The following is a 23,277-nucleotide window of genomic DNA, read 5'->3' as shown; positions in this document are numbered from 1 at the left end:
GACCTTCCACGAAATTGTCTTTAAAATCTGGTATTCGGCTAACCCTGGAACGAGAATCCCACGCGATGATGCGGCGAAATCTCTATGAAGTTTACGGTCGACGGAAAACCGATAACCGACACACAAGACAGGAGAACGCGGTGGCAAAAAATTTATTCGGGCGCGTACAAACCAAAAACTTGTTTTTTTTTCTTTTAATATTCTCGTTCTAACTGGTTTTGTTTTTCTGTAATCGTATTTTTAAAAAATACTTGATGACATTGTAAAACTAATAAAATATTGTACGCCGTCGACGGCGTAAAAAACTCGTTGAAATGTGAGCAGTGGAGATTTCGAATTAGAAATAGAGAAAAAAAAAAAAAAAAAAAAAAGAAGAAAAGAAACAAAAAAACACTTTGTCAAACGGTTGGTCCCGAATTCGCGACATGACGAGAAAGAGAGAGAAGAGATTTCGCGCTCGTATTTCGCAGAAAAGTGTGTAAAATAAATTTTTTTACGATCGTAATCCCCGGCAGAAATTCTCGTTCCCATGGAGCATTTACTTAGAAAGCTGCGAGGAGATTTACGAGCGACAGAGAGAGAGAGAGAGAGAGATGAGGGAGAGGGGAAATTAGGAGGATAGCATGCGACGATAATGGACAATGTCCTGTCGTGATGTGTTCCTGCGTGGAAGTGAGCGACCCGGCCGAGGACCTGACACCACTTCATGTGTGATGATGAGGAAACACCCGATTACAACTCCGCTCCGATCTCTCTCCGCGGTCTGTTATACATTAATAATTTCTGCGTGTACCGGAGCGCGATTATGCACGCGTGTGTTCCCGCGCGTGTATATTTGTCGAAGGGACGGGGATTGAAAGAGCGTTGTGTGTAGGGTCGGGATAAAGGATCGATCAAGTGCCGTCCGGACGACACTTTGTAACGTGTTTCAATTCATTCGTTTTACGGTTGACATCTGTGCGATCGTTGAGATATCATTGTTTTTTTTTGTTTTTTTTAAATATTGGCCGAATGTTTATGATGCGAGAGAATTGTAATGCTGCTCTCCTGTGTGTATTAATTTCACAGGGAATTAACGCGACAGATCGAAATCCATGCGCTCTCTTGACGACATCGATTTAATCGTCGCGTTGTGTGACGACGACGACGACAACGATCGTTATTAAAATGTCAGCGGTCGTTGCGAGAGAATGAAACGAGAAATAAAAAGCTTACATAATTCGGTCGCGCGCGTTATTAATTGAATATTGAAATAATTAATAAGCTCTTGTGTGTGCGCGCCGAGTTTCCTGCTCGAAATTCGAACGGGGGGAAAAAAATCGATCGATTATAAATATAGGCGTGTGGCTTTTGACGCGTATGTACATATTATAAACATAAACGTGACGATTTCGCTGTTTGCAAAACCGCGGGATGACACATTTGAATTTTGAGATGTTGAATTAATTTTCCACCAGGAAATTCGCCGAACGTATTCCGCGTTGCACAACTTGGCGAAACTGCGAACGAACGTTTTTTCCGCGCGCTTGGAAACTCGAAGGTCTTACGGTGACTTTTGCGTGAGCTGAACTGACAAGTAGTAACGGCAATTCATAAGTGGGCCGAGAGCAGGAGGACCATTCTGTGTGTTCTCTCGTCGCGGTCACTTGATCGTAATAATCGTAATGCGCTTCATTGTGTCGCTATTCACACGCGTATCGTCGCCACCAGGAAGTCACGTGCCCCAGGCGCGCAACGTACACGCAGAAACGAGAGGGTTTTCGCCTCTCTCTATAACTCGCGTTTCCGTTCTCGGCCACAAACGTTTATTCGATAACTCGGTCTTTTAGATTCGAGTCTCTTTTTTTTTCGCGTGCAAAACAATGCTTTTTTGTTTTTTATTTGCCGCGAAAACTCGTTATCGCTCATCTGTGAGAAGGAGCGAGCACGCGCGGAATGTTCGAATTACTTCACGGAAAGAATGAGCCTTTGTTCCGTGAATCTGAACTATCATAACTTTTCCCGAAAACGCGCCGCGAATAATCTCCGTAATATGTGTAAAAAAAAAACAAGAAGAGACTTTCAACGTTCCGTTCGAGGCGACATTTCTCGATTTCAACGAAACGTGTCTTGCACTTTAACCTTTCCGGTTTTATTTCTTGACAAACTGCTTCTTCGAATTAATGTTGTGTACTTGCGGATTATTATATCAATTTATTTTATGATATTTTTATTTAACGACTAATCTATTTCCAATTATTGAAAAACACTTTTGTCGCTTATCAAATACGTTTTTCGCTAAAAAAAAAAAAAGGACTTGAAATACGACAGAAAAACACGTTTCACCTGTCATTATTGATAGACGCATCACGAAGAGTTTGCGATAATCAACGTTTGTGATTTTCTCTCGTTTTCACCGACACGTTTTGTTCTCCGTAGTGTGAGTAAACCATATTTGCGCATATATTCGACGAAAATTTGAGGACGTCTTGTCGACTTATCACAAATCCCGCATTAACACTCTCATTAATATATGTGTGAATTTGAAGAGCTTTTCCTCAGACATTCATTAAATCGTAACGCAGCGTGGTTATAGCCGAGGCCCATTGTCTCATCTCGAAGATTCGCGTCAGTGATTCGCAATCGCGGCTTTGTGATGTACGTATCGAACTCTCGAAACTTAGCAGTTCGATGGACAGTTGAGATATATTCGAACGGGCAGACGTTTCCAATAACCGAGTTACCCCCGAAGAGGACCTTGTTAATCTCAGCGTGAACTCCGTGGAAACTTTTGACGATGAAAACGTTAAGTTTAAACGTTATTTCTTACGTAACTACCGCTTGTTGAAGATGAAACGAGTTTGCTCGTCGAAAGATTGGCGAAAAGATCGGAAGCTCTCGCGTCGAAACTCTCTCTCTCGTAAGATTGAAACACGGAAAAATGACGACGAAGAAAATGGGACAGATCGTGGATACACACACTTTTCTGCAAACTTTACGCGACACACAGTATTTTTCATTTGTTTTCCGCGTTTTTTGTTTCGCGAGAGATAGATTTCGAATCTCTTCCGAATGTGGATCGCGCTATTTTTGTTCCTATACCAAACTTTTGCCGCCTAGACCTCGACGGCCGACTGAAGTGACACGAGAGATACGCTACGACGCGATCGGGCGAGCGACAAAAAGCAACCTCCATTTTCCGGCATCGTTATCCGCAGAATAAAGCAGGAACAGAGAGAACAAGAAAGAGAGAGAGAGAAAGAGAAATAGAAAAAGAACAAAAAAGCAACGGCGTTACTACGCCGAGCGTATCTACTGTGGTAGTGTATTAAAACTCGCCAGAACTGTCTGCCAAATGGATGCATAATCCCAACATCGATTGCATGCGACATTTCCGCCTCCTGTTGACCTTGAATCTCTCCCCGGGTCCGAGCAAATCTCACCGATGGAGGAGATATTGCGAGAAAAGCGTTCGTCGATTTCACACACGTCCGGAGACGCACGCGATACGAAAAGAAAATTGGCAATCAACGAATGACTGATGATCTTTATCTTCGCCACTCGCGCGTAAGTGTGTGAGTGCAACATTTAAACGAAAATGTGCGATGTCTTCGACATCGATTGGACCGACGCTTTTCGTCTGGCCTTGGGGAGGATTGTCGCTCCGAATTTTTCCCCAACTAAATCAAGAACTTTTGAACTCTCGATCTGACACCTCAATGTCTGATAACGTGTGCAACGCAAGCAGCCCAAAATTGCACCCAGAGAATTTTATTCGCTGCGGTTACACTTTATCGCCACTTGACTGCAACTGGCTCTAATCGAACTGTATTTTTTTATTCACTCAAACGATCGGATTTTGCTCACATCTCGATCTCTCCGTCCAATCGACGTCCAATAAAAAAACGTCACATCAGAATACGTTTCACATTTTCCTCTCGCAAGAACAATATTGACGAATCAGTTGCAACGAAACACCTGCAACGTATATCCTTCGAAACGACATTTGTCATTTCAACCTTGGCCGACACACTTCAGTCCTGGAGCAACCTTGAAACGGACGTGCTGGCATCGCACGTGCGATATGAATTCGTCCCTGAGAATTCGCATTCGTAACAAAAACTTGGCGATAAAGTACTTACTTCCACACAAGTTTCAAGAGAGAATCACGGAAACGTTAGATAAAGCTCTCGTTTGTTTTATTTCTTCGTGAAAAAAAAAAAACATATATTCCAACGTCGCGAGTTTCAATCGCTTTAAAACAAAACAGTTTACACGTTCTTCTCTAATCATTTCTTCTTCTCCGTTGATTAATTTTCAGTTTGCTAACTCCGGCCGCAGGAAAGCGACAATTCGTCGTTCTGAAGTGTACAATAGTTAAAACGCGACGTTGCCTCTTTCGACGATAATTCGCGCGCGCAAGAGAAAGAGAGAGAGAGAAAGAGCTACAGCTAGACATTGTTTAGCTGACAGTTCCGAGCGACTTATTGATTATCCGGTCGCATGTGCATGCTCTCTCGCCTTCACGTGCTCGTCGCCGCGACGAGCATGACATTGCGATATCGTGTTGCTGCTTTCGATGCATCTGTGATTCGACAAATTTAACTATCGACGTGTGTGTTGGTACTTGAATGTTTCTCGCAAAAATAACGAGGTTTTTGCCTCGCGAAAAACAATCTGGGTTACTTATTGATTTTTGTAGTCTCGAATGTCTCTTTTTTTGTCGTGCTTGAGAAAAACGCTTTCCTTGAGTCGCAAGGTGCGCAAATTCAACAAGTACGTATACGTTTTCACAATACGCGCGCGAGCGAGCCAAGATCATTCGGAAGCAACACGCAGCTTTCTAACAAAGTTTTTCTCATCTTTTCTTTTTAGACGCCGCGCGTTACAACTGGTAAATGTCAGTCGTACATGGGAGCAAAGCGAGCGTCCGTCGCATGTAAAACACGTGTGGTGCTCGCGTTTTTCTTTTCATCGCCTTAATCACGAAATACGTTTCGCCGTCCACGGACCGCGACCGTGTCTCGAACGAAACGTCGCGCGTTTTTTTTGCTCCCCATGGGAGCGTCTGTCTGACTTTTTTTTTTGCGACGAGACAAAGAGACACGCTTTTCGCATGGGAGTGTTTTACTCGCGTTAAGGAAAGCGTTTCACTTGACACCCACAACGATTCCCGCGGATAAACGACTCGAGCGTTAATAACAAACGACGCGAATTGCAAATTGTTCCAACAATTGTCTTCCGATCTGTTTTTTGATCATTTAATCGCTTTAATCGAGGAAACGCGGTTTTGTTTTGTTACATGTTGACTCACACGTGATCAGTTTACGTATTTGTCTGTGATTCGACAACGTTTGACATTTTAATTTTGACCGACTGTTATTCTCGTTACGACAAATGTCGCCTGTTGTTTTGAAATTCCGTTGTTGATTAATCATCACTTTTGGGAAACTGGTTTTTTAAAATTAAATTATTCGGACGAGTTCGAAGATGGGGCTTCGAAACGTTCTGAAACTAATTTATTGATTTCGCAACACCGTTTTGTTCGCTCGCTACGAAATGCAGCACCTGCCATTTGTTCTCGTTTCCTATACATATTTTGTTCGATCGTTAAGCTCAATCGGAAGCCGAACGTACACAATCTCGACGAAGGGACACATCGTTGAGAAATTCTCAAGTGGGTGCACACACCACATCGCGGTGAGCGTGTGAGTGTGTGTTAGGGAAAAACGGAAACCTTTTCACGCTTACACTTGTTGCACTTTGTGTGTCGCGATTACATCGACATCACGCTACCAACGCGTGAACGTGAGAGAGTTAGTGTGCGTCAATTTATTGATTTCGCGATGATCCAACACGTCCAACAAGACGTGTGCAAACGCCGTAAATCAAACATCGTTAAATTACCGCTCGTTATATATCGTCTCAGGTGCACTCCGGGCGTGTAAAATTCTAGTTGCGTTCGGAAGGAAAAAAACAACAGTTAAGAAAAAAAGTAAAGCTCGCAATTATCCCGTTAATTATATTTTCAATTCTAACGTTTAATCGCGCGCACACACACACAAGTTGAAAATGTGTTAGAAACATAAAAACATGTGTAATTATTTTACATAACAAACTGATACGCGCAACAATACACGGTAGTGAATCAACGAGACACTGTAACTAATTATTATTGTAAGCTCTTTCTTTCGAACAGTCACCGGTGGTAATGACGTTCTCGTTTACTTATTAATTATTCTTTTATCAACCAGTCATCATTATCTCGTAACTTTTTTAAGATTTTACTCAGCATTTTGTGCTATAGACAACGATGCGGTAAGAAATCCGCGCGTCATTATATTTTTTTCTGCTCGATAAATTGTACATTGCGGTCACGTGTCAGAGTTTACGTCTAATTGCGAACAATAAATTTTATTTGGAAGTTTAATATTTTTCAGCTTCAGGTCAAAGTTATTGAAATTTAACAGAGTAACAACTTGCTTTTTTGTTTGTTTGTTTATTTTTTTTATTTTTGGAGAGTTGCATAATTGAATGTAATTACACATGTGACGCGCACAGATCTCGAGTCTTTCGTAATGCGTAGCCGCACACATTGGTGTACACGTACGTAATCAAAACGATTAGTATAGTTCTCTTTTCTTTTTTCCACGTAACAACCTTTCTCGCGCCCGCGCGATAAAAATAAAATTTGCAGCGGCAGTCCGTAACACACACTTCCCGCATATCACAAGCTCCGACACGTGTTTATTATTGTTTGTTCATTTTACGCTTCCCGGCCGGTAGCGCGTTCGATTTGCCGATAGCAGTGATCCTCAACCTCGATCGAGATCACTCGACACGGATCCCGAAATTTTCGTCGAAGACACGGATATCTCTCGAATAAAAAAAATTTCTGAAAATGTCTTCAAAGAGATCTCTCATCAGCCGATGGAAAAATTATTTTTTCGTAGAACAAAGTTGCTACAAAGAGAGAGCGAATTGAATGCGAATAGACGTAAATCATCACTATGTTTAATCGTGATGACAGTTGACGTAAGTCACAAGTCTAACCGCATTCTTTCAAATGTACGCACATAGGTGTAACTTCGCGTGGAAGAAGTGAGTTCATCGGTGCGTTAGTGTTTTCGCAAATACGTAATTCCCACACAGGGAATTTTCTTTCGGAAATCCTCTGCATGATATTTAAACAATTACTTGAACATCTTGTAAAACAAATTCTATGCAAGTGGCGCGTAATAATTATTTTTTATTACATAATATATTAACGTGCAAATGATAAAAAAAAAAAAGAAAAAAATAGAAAAAGTGGGTGTTTTTTCTTCCTCGCATCGCGTTATAACAGCGCACACGCGTCGCATCTTATCGGTTTAAATACCACGCGATTTACGCGAATGTTACAATCGCCCGTTTTATCCAATTTGCCGGATGCTTGATCTCGAGTTTCTCTCTTTCTCCCGTAATTAGCGTAAAATACGACGAGCGAAAAAGAAACAAAACCGTCGCGAACGATAAAGATCGCGGGCGATGTCACGCTTTTACAAATCGGTCTTACTTTTCCCGCGCGTCTTCGCTATTAAATCCGCCGAAATAAAAACTGCTAATAAAAACGACGCAAAATAGACAAAAGTTTAAACAACAGCGAGATTCTCACGGTTTAATTAGTTAATTTTTCACACCGCAACCGCGCTGTATTGCGCGAACGGGACCGCCGCCGCCGCTGCCGCGATATAAAATAAAACCGCGATATAATGCTATCGCTGTGGAATAGTTTTCTTTGCGCCTGTTTGAGTTCCTCTCTCGGCGTGCCACCTGTATTTCTGTTTATGTTCATTTGTTCGATTGTTCGATTATGCAAATAGAAACTTCGTTTTACTTCGCGCTAAAATGTTAACGATGTCGAACGCGGCGTTTTGTTGCGTCGTTTCTTTGTTTTTTTTTTCTCGCGACGATCAAATGCACGACACGTTTCGACCCCGAGTTCGAATCAATCGCATTAAGAGACACTTCGCACGCGTCATTTATTCGCGAAGAATGACGGCCATGATTAATAGCACCGAGTGTACATACACGTGGGTAGCTGTCGGATGATGTTGCTCGCAACGACTGTTTGTTCGAGATTTTTCACGTTGATTACGCTCGGAACGAAGAACGACTTTTTTTTTTTTTTTACAAAAAGTCGTTGTCACGAGTCGTTGTCGTGTCGCGTTATTTGTCCGAACGTTATTCGCGCGAAAGGTGTGTGTAAAGATTTCGCTGTTGCTTCTTTTCCACGATAGAATTTTTCCGTAAATTTTTGTTCAGCTCGAGCCGAACAAAATTGCTGTCTTTTGTCAAACGGTTCGGGGGAGATGAGGGAAGGAGGGTTACTTTTGCGAGATAGCGAGTGTATATGTACGGACTGAGAAAATGAGCTCTCGCGCAAGATGTGCAATTCATGCGTTCACGTAAGCAGTTTCGTTTGCTCTGCTCGATATTATACACGCGTTGTCTCATGAAAAACCGCGACCGCAATAACAACACTTTGCGTTGGCATTCAAAGTTCTATCATTATCGGTGCTACGTATGTAACGATATAATGAAACACCAGAGCTGCGGTCTGTCAAGTCCAAACAAGTGTAATTAGGAACAAGTGTAAAATGCATGCAGTTCATACGCGGCTTGTGTTCAATTTATATAATTACTTTTTATATTATAATTCATTTTTCTCAGTTTGACGTGTGGTAATTACACGCGCGCAAGAGAACGAGGCACATACGCAAGTGTATTTTTTAAACCAGTTATTATTTCAAACCTCGCGGTCGCTTCTTTCCATGAAAAACGTATATTTCCTCTTTTTATAAAACAAAAAAAAAAACAAATCGAATGATATTAAAATAAATTAAAATTGTATTTTATGTTTTGTGAATTTTTTTACTCTTCTGTTTTACAGTAAATTTAAATTTAATAATAATATTAGGTCACGAGTGCAACACGTGATTCTTATTCGTCGCTTCAGTTTAATGACAAAAAAATTTACATCTGCTAGCGACTTGAATTCAATTCTCTTGGTCGTTTCGTCGATTGACGAACCGACGTGGCGATTTTGATCGCGCTTAAAACTTCCAACGCGTCCGTCATCATTGAATCATTTTGTGTGTGTGTGTGTGTATGTGTGTCAAACGATAAGTTTTCGATAATTTAGGTGTGTTTTAGAGCAGCAAAATAAATCATTAAAATGTAACGTACCACTGATTTCGTGTTTATCACTTCTTGTTTATCAAAAGATATCAAAGATATATCGAAGAGATCAAAGTGATTGACAAAAATAGGATCGAAAGCGTCGTGAGGAAACCGGTATTTCAACCTTGATTAGAGTACAAGAGACACACGCACACACACGTACGCACTACCCAGAAGTTTTGGCATTGGTCCTAAAATCACTTTTAATTTGTATCGTTTTCACGACACGAAGCGAATCCGTGTTGTGATTTATATGCGTTATTCATCAATTTTAGCGTTCGACATGTGTGCCAAAACGAAACGACTTTTATTCAATTCGCGCGATAACGCGCGCGGATGAGTCACGAATTAATGAGAGCGAACCGATACGCGAGTTTTAAGCAGACAGCAGGAAAGATCGATCCGTACGCATTTGACATACATTTATTGTTATTCTTGTTTTCTCTCTTGTCGAGTTTTTGCACAACCCATCTTAATTTCGCGCGATATTGCGAAACGGATAAGAAAATCCGCGTCGCCGGTTTCCTCGCGAAAATAAAAGACAATCTTCTTCTTCGTGTCTTTTTTTTCCTTCCGTCGCACTTCTGCTGATCCCCGCGGCTGCTATTACACAGTCGTTTAAAATTTTCTTTGTTGCATTCTCACCCGTAATTACGTTATGTAAGCTCGTACAACTCGAAGAATTTCGCGCAGCTGGCAATTGCCGCGACACAACTGTAAATACAGAAATAATTGTAAAATAAATGCAAACAATGTTTTGCAAATCAGAGCGAAGATTCTCTCTTTCTCTAAGTTTTTTCTCTCTATCGCTTGCTCGCTCACATAGTGGCGAAAGTGTTGTCCTGTTGTTTCTTTTTCACGGAATCGTGAACAATACATGTATTACAAATAACAAGCAGTGTTATCATCTCGTCCTCTGATAACTCTTATCTCGTTTATCTTACCGATTGTTATTAATGCACGATATGAACGTGTTCTTAGAACGTGTTTTTCTTTGGGAATCACATGTGCAGACGCAAAACACACGACGGTAACCTTCGAGCGAAGCTTGATGAAGAAAACGGCGTCTATCAACCGGCAGTTCGCGCTTTCGCTCGCGAGAAGTTAATTAGCATTTAATTTTAGTGCACGGCGGTTGTGCACGTGTGCCGTAACCCATCACCGGAAACGGCTCACCGGGTGAGCACGCGCGCTTTTTTTTTGGTACGGCCCTTCTGTGCACAGTTCTCTTCACGGACTATGTAACGGTCGATTTCCCTTCACGCGCGATTCATTCGAACACGTCGCGCGCATTTAATCGCTCGCATGTGCGAAGATATCACAGGAGCTCGCGCGGCTCCTCAAACACTCGCTTCGCACACATCCGCGATTTAATCCTCTTCACGAAAAATAAATTCCGATGTGTGTTGCGAAGCAAATTGCTTGTCACACGTCGCATTCGCAAGAGAATAAAAAAAAGAAATATGATTTTATTCGCAAATTACTTGTCGCGCGCATCGCGCGTTTATGAATTCTATTTTTTTTATATGAGAGATATACCGATAAAAAAAAGAAATATGATTTCTCTCTTCGATTTATCGTCAAATCGAGTTTCTCTCTGTTTTTCTGCGATTGATTTTGTTGCCGACGTATTTTCGATCGAGACCTGCAACCTCGCGATTAGCCGACTCGAAATGAGATTTCGAAAAAAAAAAAAAAAAAAAAACTGGTCGTACCGGATTAACGCGACAACGAAACGAGATATCGCCGGGATATTTCATCAACTCTCTCGATTCGGCTCCCGACTTTACGCGCACAGGTGTGTGTGTGTGTGTGTGTATTTGAAACATTCTTGTTCCTCCTCTTTTCCTCCGCCCGCCCCGTTATTGTGCAATCGCCGTCACATTTTAACGAAGTAACCTGCGAGTCTTAATCTTTTTCAGCGGTCTCGATTTCCTTTCTCCGGTTGTATGTATCTTTTAACGAAACCCCGCCGAGTGTTGTGTATTTATTCAAAACATAAAACGTCTGTTTTAAAAACGCTTCCGTCCGACGTTTCTGCGAGGCGGATGTTTACGAGTCGAAATTGCTTACGACGAAATAAAAAATTTACTTTCGCGTTTATGTTCACATTTGCCGTAAAGACCGTGAGCTTTTCTTTTCGTCCTCTTCGCGTTCAGATTTCCTAATGTTACTAATAATAATAATAATAACAACGCATCAATAGTACTTTGCTGATAAAAGCGGCTTCCTCCCGTGTGTTACGTTTGCGCGTCCGTAGTTCCGTTCTTGGACTCCAATCTTTCCGAATGTTGAAAACGAAATACGTTTTCTCTTTCAAAAGAATTTCTCAGAATTTGCACGAATGCCGCGTGCTTAGGAGAAATAGCCTTTTGAATTACAGATATCGAACGATATCTTCGTCAATATCTGATGCATTGATGATTAATATTTGGAAATAGAAGGATTATGCGCAAATGTAGATAAGAAGAGAGAGAGATAATCTTTTATTACTTCCCGGGAAAGAAGTTCTTCGTATGCGGACAATTCCACAAATTCTATCTCATATCTGGGGCGATCGTTTTGATTTCGCAAAGGATTTTGATCGTATGGATGTGTAGAATTTGTCCGTGTGTGTGAAAATTCGCGGAATCGCTCCTCTGGAAAGAAGATCCCTGCGATAACAGTCAGCGCGCAATATTTCGCGTGTACGCAATGCACGTCGAACGTCGATATCTACTGAATTTTTTTCCCGATTGGGAGTCTCGATCGTTCTCCAGCAGCTGTTCGCCTTGACGATAGGCACGTGCGCGTATGTGCGAGAAGCGATTACGCGAAATGGTATAATGATGTCAGTCACAGATGATGCAAGGCGAGGGAGTTCACGGCCGATACATATAAGCCGTGTGCATATTCTTTATTAATCTCGAATTTTGTGTCTCATCTCCCGACGGGAGCAAACCCTGCGGTTTATTAATAGATGACATCACACCGACTAAGCACAACGCAACACGTTTCTACTTGGCGCGTCTTGCGCGTTTTTCTCGTTGTTCTTCTAATTTTTTTCTCCAACGCGTACGACGGGCGGCAAAACAGGTTCGCGCGACGCGTCCGTCTGTGCAAATATAATAATTAGCTTCTGTCGTGCAGCCGTCGCGAGAAAGGATGTCGTATAAATTCTGCCGCAAGCGGTATTATTCTCGGCGATTCACGTGCAAGGTGAGGCTAAACATAGCCGCGTTGGATTCGAAGGTTGAAGAATCCGACGATCGATTTGTCTGCGGGAGTGATTTAGAGCGCGAGTTTTATGCGATTATCGTTCGCGTCTTTTATATATTCCTTCGCGTACAATCTTTCAAGGTGCGTTCAGAGTTCTCAGGGACGGAAAATGTTATCTAGACGCGTCAGCTGAGAAACAATTCGCATTGTTGTCAGCTGTTGTGAGTTAACACGTGTCGTTTGGGGGCACGTGTTATCAATGATATTGCGCAGATCCAAACACAGTGGATCTTTTGCGTTGTCTTCTTCTTGCCAAAGTGTGCGATATATATAAAATAATCTCCGGTTGACAAATATGTATATTTATGGGACGATCGCTTCTCCCGTTTACACGCTCGGCTTTTGTACATACGGACACCGTGTATTGCAAAACCGCAAATGACACACTATCCCGACAGCCTTGAAACAGCCTTGCCCACGGCTAATGCAGTTACATTCGCGTTTCTTCATATCGGGTGTCGAGGGTGAGAGTAATGATTAAGGAGAACGTGCTGGATCTTTCTCTTTCTCTCTGCTGAAATAGTTGACGCGTTACGCCTCGTACGGATCTGACGTAATTTGTAATTTTAGTTCTGTCAAATATGTAAATTAATTTCATTGAAATAAATAATTTATTTCAATTGAAATAATCGATCGCACATAAAAACATAAAAACACACGAATTGCGTCCCATTTGATCGCCCAAAAAAGAAGTAAAACGAAGCGTTTGTTTTTTTGCGCTACGCGACGAAGACGCAATGGAGATTTTTTTCCCAGCGTCTTCTTCTTTGAACACGTCTTGTTGCGGCGAGTGATCTCATCTGAAATTTCACGACACGTGGCATTTGGATTTGAGATCAATCAAAAGAGAAAAAAGAAACTCGCTAACGTCTGATTTTAACGCGGCACGTCAGATTTTCTCCTTTTTAGAGCCGAGTCCGCCGGTCGCCAAGCGCTGACATATTTGGAACAGCGAAACGACTCGTTCAAACTGGCAAAGACCGAACCCCACGGTGCAGTGGCGATCTTTCATTTCGTATTGCTGATTTCGTTCCGTTTTCCAGAGATCGCTTCGTTTTTCTTCTTCGTTATTCTTCTTACATTCGCTTACGCCGAATACCACCAGGGTAGTCGACGTTTTATTTCCTCTCTTTCTCTCTCTCTCTATTCCTTTCAATTTATTATCTAATTTCATTCAAAAGTCCGGATGATGTGAATAGCTTCAATATTTATTTAAAAAATAAATATAAATAAAAGACACGCTGTGTGTGAAAATATCCACCACGTTTCACCGAGCGTTGCAAATTCCATTTGTGAAACACAATAAATGTTTTAACACACAATCGTCCGTGTTTGGAGCCTTTGTGTGTATTTATTTTTTAATTTAAAAATTCATGACTTGTCGAGTAACACACACACACACACACCGTAAGAGCTGAAAATCCGATTTCGATGCACCTACATGTTCATTTGTCGGCTACAGGTGAGCATGCGAATACGGCAAAAATGCGTGTTCTCTCCCTCTATCTAAATAGACACGAAATCTGCGCAGTATTTTTTTTATGTACGCGGAAACCCGTTAAAGTCTGCTGAACAATATCCGACTAATAGGAATCAGCGAGCGTAATGGGGTGGCCGACCTGTTGACACCCGACGTAACACCGCGCGTATATCCGCGCCTTAGGTAGGATCAAATTACGCGGCTGAAATTAAATATCCGCTCGAATCGGCTCTCTCAACGAATCGTTCGTTTTCAGCTTGGCGTTCCTTCCTCCCTCTCTGGCGCCGCGCTACTTCTCGATAAACGAAATCCGATGATGCGTGTGTGCGTATATAGATAGATATAGCCAAATATAATTAACCCACATACAAGCGATGATAAACCGTGTCTTATTCTGAAGATTCGCTGCTACGTTTGCGCAATACACATCGCACTTGAAACAATATTCGGAATAAGAATTACTATCTTCAACTTGGTAGATAAAATATAATTAATTCGCTCGTGGTAGAACCATGAAAAAATATACAGCAAATATTTAAATCTTTCTTTCACACTAAACGATTTCCTTCGTCTTTGCAGAGAGGAGGTGCAGGAGCACACAGTGAGATGGAACGCAAAGTTCGAGTTTTTATGCAAGATGAGCGCCAACGCGTCCACAGGCGTGCTTGATCCGTGCATTTTGAGGATATCCGTGAGGAAGGTGAGAGCGCAAGCTTGCTTTCTGTTAGAACATGAATAAATGAAAAGACCTGAGACTCTTGTAATGAGAGAAATGAGACGCTTTTTTCTCTAGGTTTGTTTTTAACCACATTTTAGTTTTTTTTCTTTGTTTATTCTCTTCTTCTCTTTCTCTCTTTCTCACTTACGTAGTAAGAAGCAATAAAACTATTAAACGCATTTTTATTGTTTGTATGATATGTAAAACGTAAATTGTAAGGCAAATGATATTAATTGGGAATTTTTATTTTTACGTCGCAGGAATTAAAAGGAGGTAGATCTTTTCAAAAACTAGGCTTTACCGACCTGAATCTAGCCGAATTCGCAGGAGCTGGCCTCTGTCGAAGAAGATGTCTTCTGGAAGGTTACGACGCGCGACATCGTCAGGATAACTCGATGCTGCGTGTAGCCATCAAAATGAACATGCTCTCCGGAGATATCTTGTTTAAAGTGTAAGTGTTCAAGCAAGAGAGATAGTTGTCGCAATGAAAAATAAAAAACGAATCTTCGGTCGTGTCGTTGATTTTAACTAGTTTTTTGTTTCGAGTCTTTTGATCCACAAACTCGATTGCAGCCCCTCCCCGTCGCTGAAACAAACGCAATTGGCAGTGCCCGGAGTGCAAGGTGTACCTGGCGTTACCGGCGACGAAGTGACAACATCCGAGAGATGCACCAATCGAGAGGATTACGTGTCCACTGGTTCGCTGGCGGGAAGTATAGCTAGCGCCAGCAGCGGCTTCGGAAGTCTTCCCAAAAAGAGGCCCGCGCTCTTTAGCCCTGGTAAGATTTTTTCCTGAAGAGATCTCGCGGTTCGAGTTTATTTTATTCTACACAAAAAAAGAAAAATGATCGTGATCTAAGTGACGAAGAACAAGAAAAACATTACGGAGAAAAAGTTTTAATTATTTTTTTTGTGTGTAACTTCTTCTAGATCTTATTGGCGCGACCGAAACCGACCCGATGACTCTCAGCGAGATCGTACCTTCGGCAGTTCCGGTGGAAGCTCTGGTAGAAGCGCACACAGAGTCGGGACACTCGCGCAACAGCAGCAACACCAGTCAACTTAGCAAAGGATCCGGCTACGGTTCCTTGAATTCACACAGCCAGCACAGCAGACAGAGCAGTAGTGGTGACAGTGGTCATATTAGGTAAGATTCCGTTTTGTTATTTTACTCCACGTACGAAATCTACGAAAAAACCATCATAAAATCTTCCGTGTTACTTGAACTTACAAAATAAACGTCAATTTTTTTCAACATTTGAATTGCAAGAAAAATATTTCTACCTAAATGTGTTGAGTGCACAATTAACACAAGGCTGTTGTCCAGAGTCCTCTTCATTCTAATAAATGTAAACTAACTTTACTATCTCTCGTAGTTGATATCTAATTACATGTAATTAAAACGCGACGTTATGTTTTACCATTTTAAGTCAGACAGTCAGAAAAACACGCTATCGATATACCTCTGTTGTATATATCACGTTTCTTTTTCTAAACAAAAACATCTACGTGTCATATTCCAGTACTTCTAGTATCCAGTTTTAATTATTTAGAGAGAGTTTTATATTAAAGCTATTTTATATACGTAAATTTATACGTTGTACGCAATATTCTCTTTTATTTGTTGCATAATGCGAAATAGTTCTTCTTAGCTTTATTTCAAGTATAACTCATACCTGTTAAATAATTTCGAATTGCGCAACTTGTTTAACTTAGGAAAACAAAATTATATTATAATTAGTATTTTTAACTACATTTTGTGTGAACTAATACGCGATATGCAAATCGATGAAATTTGCTTGTCTGAAAGATACATAGACTAACTAACTTGAACACACATTACGCTTGAACTAACATGTCGAATATTAATATCTGTTGGCAAATGTGCTAAATCACTAACACGCGAATGAGTAACCTCCGAGGAAACCTGCTGTTTTTGCTCCAGTCTCAAGCGATCTCTTCATTCTCGGTCTCTCGACCATAACTATGAGACTCTGGACTTTCTATCTTTTTATTTTACGTATGTCTCTCTCTCTCTTTCTCTCTTTTTTTCTTTATCTAATTTTATGTTTTTATGTATATGAGTTTATGATTTTTGCATGTACATTTGTGTTGTGGTCTTTATAGGTCACCTTCTTGGCCGGTATGGGCACCACGAATTCCCAATTCCTCTCAAAACTCCGCACAACCGATTGCCTGTCGACACGACATCTTTATTGAACCTCCGTTGTCACACCCGTCTTCCTTGTCGCACGTAGCTTCCAGAACTCGATTCTGGTCAACGTCGAGTCCTCTTTCTTCGCGTAGCGTTCCGACGTACGCTAAAGATTCGACCGGCATTGTGAAAAACATTTATTCAGCCGGAAATGGTTTATTGAACAACAACAGTTCAAATAATGGCTATAACGACACAGAGACCAACATTATAACTCCCGGTATCTTCAGGATACCCGATGTACCGCAACACTCGCGCAAGAATGACAACTTCGAGATGCGCAACGAACGTAATGCGATAATAGGCGCGAACACCAAGGAAAGTAACGGGCAGCAGAGTAATGTTTTCCCGGTCGCGAAGCCGAGAATTAGCGCATTGAGTTGGCGCGGTATGTCGAAAACGTGCGACTGCATTGAGAAAGGCAAAACGAGTCCGGTCTTGAAACTGGTCGATCAGGCCAGAGCTGTGTCCTCTCCCGATCCTCTCCATAGGCCCGACAATCAAAGAACCTCGCTACGTCCTGCGACAACAGCTCAAACCTTCAGGTAGGTTTTATGTATTAGCGCGAATCTCAGGGAATTTTATTTATTTATTTATTTTTTTGCGAGGAGACCATCTCGGAAGCGTCTTTCTCTCTTTCTCTTCTTTTCTTTTGTCGTTTCTTCGACGCGTCTTTTGATTTAAACTCGCAAATTTTCTGTTGTTGTTTTTTTTTTTTTTTTTTTCAAACAACGGAGAACTACATGTGTATATTTCTTTTGTCATAAATATTTTCGAAAAAGTATTTTATGAGCAACGAGTGTGCTTTATCCTGTCGTTATTTGAAGAGGAGATGTTTGTCTCGCTTACCCTTAATAGTTAAAGACGTTAAGGATTGTGTGTCCGGCATACTAGAGTACTTGGAAATTTTATCCTGACGAGCAGCAGAGATGTTCAAAAGTACACAATTTCTCTGGTCTTTTCCTCCCTTTGTGTGTGTACAACACTTTCTTTTTATCTCATAAAAGCTGTACACGTGTATATTTTACTTCAACTACTAATCTTATCCTATAAGCTTTTATCCTATACCTATACGCTATTTAATGTTTTATTTTGTTTGTTTTTTTGTTTATTTTCTTATCTTGATGTATCTTTTGGTTTAACTCATACGGAGAGTAGATCGATTACGCTTGAGGTAATGATGAACTCGATGAACAAATATTTTGCTCTAAGTGAATGTTCGCTTGTGTGCAATCAAATCGCTTTGATCTGTCGCAAAAAATTAACGAGATACATTCGACATGTTCGCAAATTATTTTTTCAATTTCATCTTAAAATTCAATATTCTAAACATAACGAAAAAGAGCAACTGGCATGAATATATTTTAACGTAAGGAAGAGGGAAGTGTGGAATCTCGATGATGGTTTTTCGATGTGTTTGACTCTTTTTTTCTCTCTCTATCTCATGGTATGTTTTTAAACTTCAATTCTCTCATTGTGAAAGTGTGATTGTGTCTATAAATGCAAATATAAAATGCGGGAAGATGGTTGTGTGCGTGTATGTGTGCTACCAATTTGGATGGCTTTATGAATCCTTACAGGGGTATTGGCGGAGGCCATCGAAAGTTACTGGATGGGGCGGGGGGCAAGCTGGCTACGGTTGCCACCAGTCCAGCAGACTCCGAAGAATCCTCGTTAGGGGTGCCGGAGGTCGCTCCACCGAGCTCGCAGCATCGAAACAGCATTACCCCACCGTCAGTCCATGCTTTCGTCTTACTACTTATCGTACTCTTTCTTCATGCACACACATATATATTTATAGACACATACGTCTGCTTTTTTTATCCGTTGTAAAAAATATATACACGGTAGGATTCCAATTAACAGTATGCAATTTATGACATAACAAGACGTTCGAGGCCAGAGGAAGAAACTGTTTATCTTCCAGGAAAAATCCCATAAAACTTGGTCGGTAAAATGAGACAGTGAGATACTAGAGTGAACTTAACAAAGTGGTTGGACGAGAATTAATAGTTTCTAAATTCTAAGTTATAGAAAGAAAATTGTATACTGCTCATTCGGGATCTGCTACATAAGTTCTTTTTTTTCTCTCTTTATGTAGCGTATTGTTTGCGGCTTGACACGCGTATGTTGTCATGGTATTTGATTTTAAACAGACACAATGATGTTTAGTTCGACGCAACGAGAAACACCGTCATTTTTCACAAGAATTACAATTTGCACGTAATTCGAAGTAATATTTACATTTGTGTAAAACATGAAATTAATATCAACTCGAAATTTTTTCATTCAAATACATTTTATCTCTTTGTGCCAAAAGTATCTTACGCGAGAGACATAGCGAATAAATAAACAGAGAGAGAGAAGGTCGCCAGATATCATTGTTTATTTTAATTATATACTATAGAGAGAATGTAATAAAGTGATTCTTCAACTGGCCAATCGAAATTTCCGAGAATGAACGACTCTCTTAACTTAATGAGACTTAAGTGCTCTCCACGTTTGTGTTACTCCATGCGAGTTGAAATTTAATTTTGTCGCATTTAAAACAAGGGAATTTACAATTCGTGGGACTAAGAGCCGATCATTGCTTGAGCGAGAAGAAAATCGACAAATCCTTACATTTACACGAGAACGATATTGGAATTTGCTTTTAAAACACTGACTCTCGTGTGGACTAATTGGATTCTCGATCGGAACAATATTAATTCGCGATTGTTCTGCAAAATTCTATGAACTTTGTCTCGTTCGCTTGATATCATGCATTTAATTCGAAATATGCTTGTGCTTGTACAGCTTACACACATATATACACACACGCATGCTTTGTGTTGCACGTATAAATGTATACATCTACTCTTCTTATGAAAATTCACTCGACTATATTTGTACGCACATACACACACAAGTGTCGTATATTCTCTAAGGTATTAAACATGATATCAATGTACATATTTATTATGAATTCTCCTTCTCTCTTTTTTTCTCTTTCTTTCTCCTTCTCCCTTCTTTTCTCTCTCGCTTTACTTGGTTTTTTTTTATTTATATATTTATTTCAAACATATCCGCAGATTTGTGTCTTCTTTCTATAAAAAAATGGATTTGCGTTCGTCTCAGTCAGCTAAGCCGTGTTTATTTCTGAATATTGAATATTTATGTTACACATTGCAGTATTTCTCCAATTTTTTCAAAGTAGTGTACACACACGCACACGATACACTTACTTGACGAATATTTATCTAAAGAAATACAGATCTGAACACATTGGCATGGAGTTTATCTTTTGAAAACTTTTTCCGTTGTTCTAAACGACGTATCGAGTTTATTCGCACAATTATAATACACACACATTTAGTGTATTGATTTAATTTTTCATGACTTTTTGATGTGAACCAAACCTGTTAATGTCGGCACTTTATGTATGTCCGTGCTCGATTTGAGAAAATTTATGGTACACAATGAAAATAAAGATAATTTATGTGTTGTTTACAGAAATCCTTCCGGCGGTTCAGGTCTAAGTGAAACTGGATCGTTAGACCGCGCTAAGGCAGCATTAGAGCGCAGAAAAAAAGCAGAAGATGGCACAGGAAATCCTATTCTCTGTAGGGTCGAAGTCACTCGACCAAATCCTGATTCTCTTATTGATGAACTTCTTAAGGCAACAAATCTAGAACAGACAGATCTTGAAAGTTCCGAGAGTACGTATATTTTGGAGTTGTATGTGTGTGTGCTTTTCTCTTTTTATATTTTATTACAACTAACAAGTTGTGGAGAGAGAAAATAACAGACATTTCTTTCTTTTAGTCAATTTTTTATGAAAATCTTTCTCTCAGGAGATTTTTCTGTAAGAAATCTTTCTTACAGTCATCGAACATGAAATGATAGTTTTCTTCAATTTCTTTACAGTTGTCTCAAAGTGTATATACGTTAATAATGATTTCTTATTGAAAATTTTAAAATTACAGTCTTGAAAATAGATATAATTCAAGTTTTTTTATAATCGGATTTTATAATCATAACAATAATATCTTGCAGCAACTGGTCTTCAACTCTTCATCGCGAAAGACGGCACGACTGCACTTGGCAGCCACGAAGTTAAAAGCCAAATGCCTGCCGGTGTGTTCAAACAAGTGGTAATGGAGGAGAATAATAGGTAACACGAAGCCATCACGACGAGACGGCAATATGCAAGACAGGCCAGCGCTACGTTTTCATTAGCTCTGGTGCCAGAGCTAGTCTACGAGGCATATGAACCGCGGTAGTTACAAGAGAGGAGCGACAACGTTGGGCGAAGAATTTCTTGACTCAGGAGGAACGGCGAAAACAAAACAAAAAACTCGCGCTCGTATCCTTCTAGATTATACAGCTAGATTATTCTAGATTACATTATTCTCTACATGTGAAAGTACACCTCGATCTGGAGGGGAAGTCATCAAACCGATGTATCCGTTTAAACGGAACGCTTGCGTCGATTACTTTACAATGACAAATCCATTTTACGGATTATTAGCAGAATCGAAATTAATTATCCTAAAAATTCCTCCTTGTAAGTGCACATATAAAACATAAGTTTAATTGTGTACAGTATTACGCGATCATTACGTATATGTTTTAATACTTTGTCGGTTCGAGGTGTAAACACGGATTTCGCATTTTTCCTTTTTTTTTCTTTTCAAGGTCTGCAGAAAAAACAATTTGCGCACAGCACTTTGCAGCACTGCTGACCTGCGACCAACGATCTGTGTAAATCGGCTGCGTACAATGCAAATGAAAGGCAATATATGTGTATAAGCGTTTGTAAAACTGATATTGAGCAAACAGACTCATGTTTTCGAAACTGACTCAACATTTTCTTCCTTTAAATATGAAGAGCACAATGATTTTCATCAAGTATGTTTTACTTGAAAAGAGCGTTAGTCAATAAAATTTAATCATAAAAAAATACAGCGTAGTTAAAAGAATATAGTTACGTAAAAAATTAATAATAGACAAAAAAAACAAGGTCAAGGTCCGACGAAACTTTGAAATAACATCGAGAGAAATTTTGAGCACCAAGTTTGTTTATCTGTCTGTAGCAATATATACGATGATGATATCTTTATTTATATGTAAAACCGACTCGTAATGTCCATAAAAACGACTCACAAGGTAACAACAAAAGAATATCAAACTTAGATACATGTGTCGCAATTACATACACATTTTGGTAATAAAAAAAATAAAATTATTGAAAGCAGTTTTGACAATATTAGTCAAACAAAATGTTGATGCATTATATATCGTTACATGTTGTTAATAATAACACACTTCTTCGGCTCGCATCTCAATGAAATACTAAAAGGAAAAAACAATTTGTGTGAACTCAACAGTTTGCTACCTCTTCTTCAATTATATTCGTTTGATTATTGTTTGGCTTGTTAGAAACGCGTTGTAACAAAATAATTTAGTATTTAATTGAGATGAGAGAAAATGAGAGGGAAAAAAGCGCCATTGTTAATAATATTTCACATTCTAATAACATTCTGAGATAATGCGCTCTCAAATTGTAATGTTTTACCGTTTTGTGCGTACATATACAGGGTGGTGCATTTGAAATTGACTTTTTTTATTTTGCCAAAAGTGTTGGAAATTAGAAAACAAGTTTCGAATAAGAAAACAAAAAGTTGACTCAAGAAAACAATACCTTTGACAAGATAAAAGTGGACCACCTACATTGATTTCTGTTTTAATAATGTAGAATATTTTTCTACTGATTATCTTCTGTTACGTTCTTTCGTTGTTTCTGCAAAATCTCAAAACATAAAAAAAAATATTTAAGTAAACACAAACTGGACTGAAAATAATAAACAAATCGGTGTCAGTTGGAGAATATAATATAAATTGAATGTTTTAGAGAAAGAGAGAGTTGATAAAACAAAATGTATATGTGCGTGGAAAAAATAGAGATTGGATCTCTGTGTGTGCGTGTGTTTGTACACAATATTTTTGTTTTCAAACTAGTATATAGTTTTGATACGTCATCGACAATTTTAATTCTCTCTTATTTCAACTTTTCTAAACTATACATACATGTATAGCGAATTCACATACTTTTTTTTAACAAACTATACTCGAAGATTTTTTGTACGATATAAACCTAACCTAACCTAACCTAAGTTTTAAATAGTTACATATTACTTTTTTTTTCTTATTATACACTTTGACGAAAAAAATGTATCTCCGTTTCGTCGTACCTTTTCTGAGAGTTGGGTAAATTTTTTTCTGGTGAATTGGCGCGACCGATTAATAAGCTGTACATATAAAAAACTGAAGTAACTGTTACGTAGCTAAATCACTGGTGTTGTATACATACATTCTCTCTATATTCTCGAATAATCTAATTGCTAGTGTACATTGTGCTGATGT

General features: G+C 39.6%; 1 protein-coding gene across 4 annotated transcripts in view; it reads left to right on the top strand.

The window, feature by feature from the left end:
* The window catches only part of LOC109854011 (protein FAM102B), a 28,386-nt gene extending 6,295 nt beyond the window's left edge, over positions 1 to 22,091 (top strand). Inside the window, exons 1-9 of one of the 4 annotated variants that reach the window (XM_020426683.1) lie at positions 13,883 to 14,122; positions 14,196 to 14,414; positions 14,519 to 14,639; positions 14,918 to 15,108; positions 15,231 to 15,436; positions 15,588 to 15,804; positions 16,785 to 17,417; positions 20,365 to 20,570; positions 20,908 to 22,091. In XM_020426683.1, the coding sequence (XP_020282272.1) occupies positions 14,577 to 14,639; positions 14,918 to 15,108; positions 15,231 to 15,436; positions 15,588 to 15,804; positions 16,785 to 17,417; positions 20,365 to 20,570; positions 20,908 to 21,029 (1,638 nt within the window). In that variant the 5' untranslated portion in view covers positions 13,883 to 14,122; positions 14,196 to 14,414; positions 14,519 to 14,576 and the 3' untranslated portion in view covers positions 21,030 to 22,091. Of the gene's footprint in view, positions 1 to 8,499; positions 8,598 to 13,882; positions 14,123 to 14,195; positions 14,415 to 14,518; positions 14,640 to 14,917; positions 15,109 to 15,230; positions 15,437 to 15,587; positions 15,805 to 16,784; positions 17,418 to 18,452; positions 18,606 to 20,364; positions 20,571 to 20,907 lie in introns of those variants that run through there. The other 3 variants (XM_020426684.1, XM_020426685.1, XM_020426682.1) reach the window with 3 other exon arrangements.
* Positions 22,092 to 23,277: the final 1,186 nt, after the last annotated feature.

The sequence above is a fragment of the Pseudomyrmex gracilis genome, unplaced genomic scaffold, assembly GCF_002006095.1.
Source record: "Pseudomyrmex gracilis isolate BER0280 unplaced genomic scaffold, ASM200609v1 scaffold_58, whole genome shotgun sequence".
Lineage (NCBI taxonomy): Eukaryota > Metazoa > Arthropoda > Insecta > Hymenoptera > Formicidae > Pseudomyrmex > Pseudomyrmex gracilis.
The sequence above is the reverse complement of the archived record's forward strand: the minus strand, read 5'-3'. Positions and strand labels throughout refer to the sequence as shown.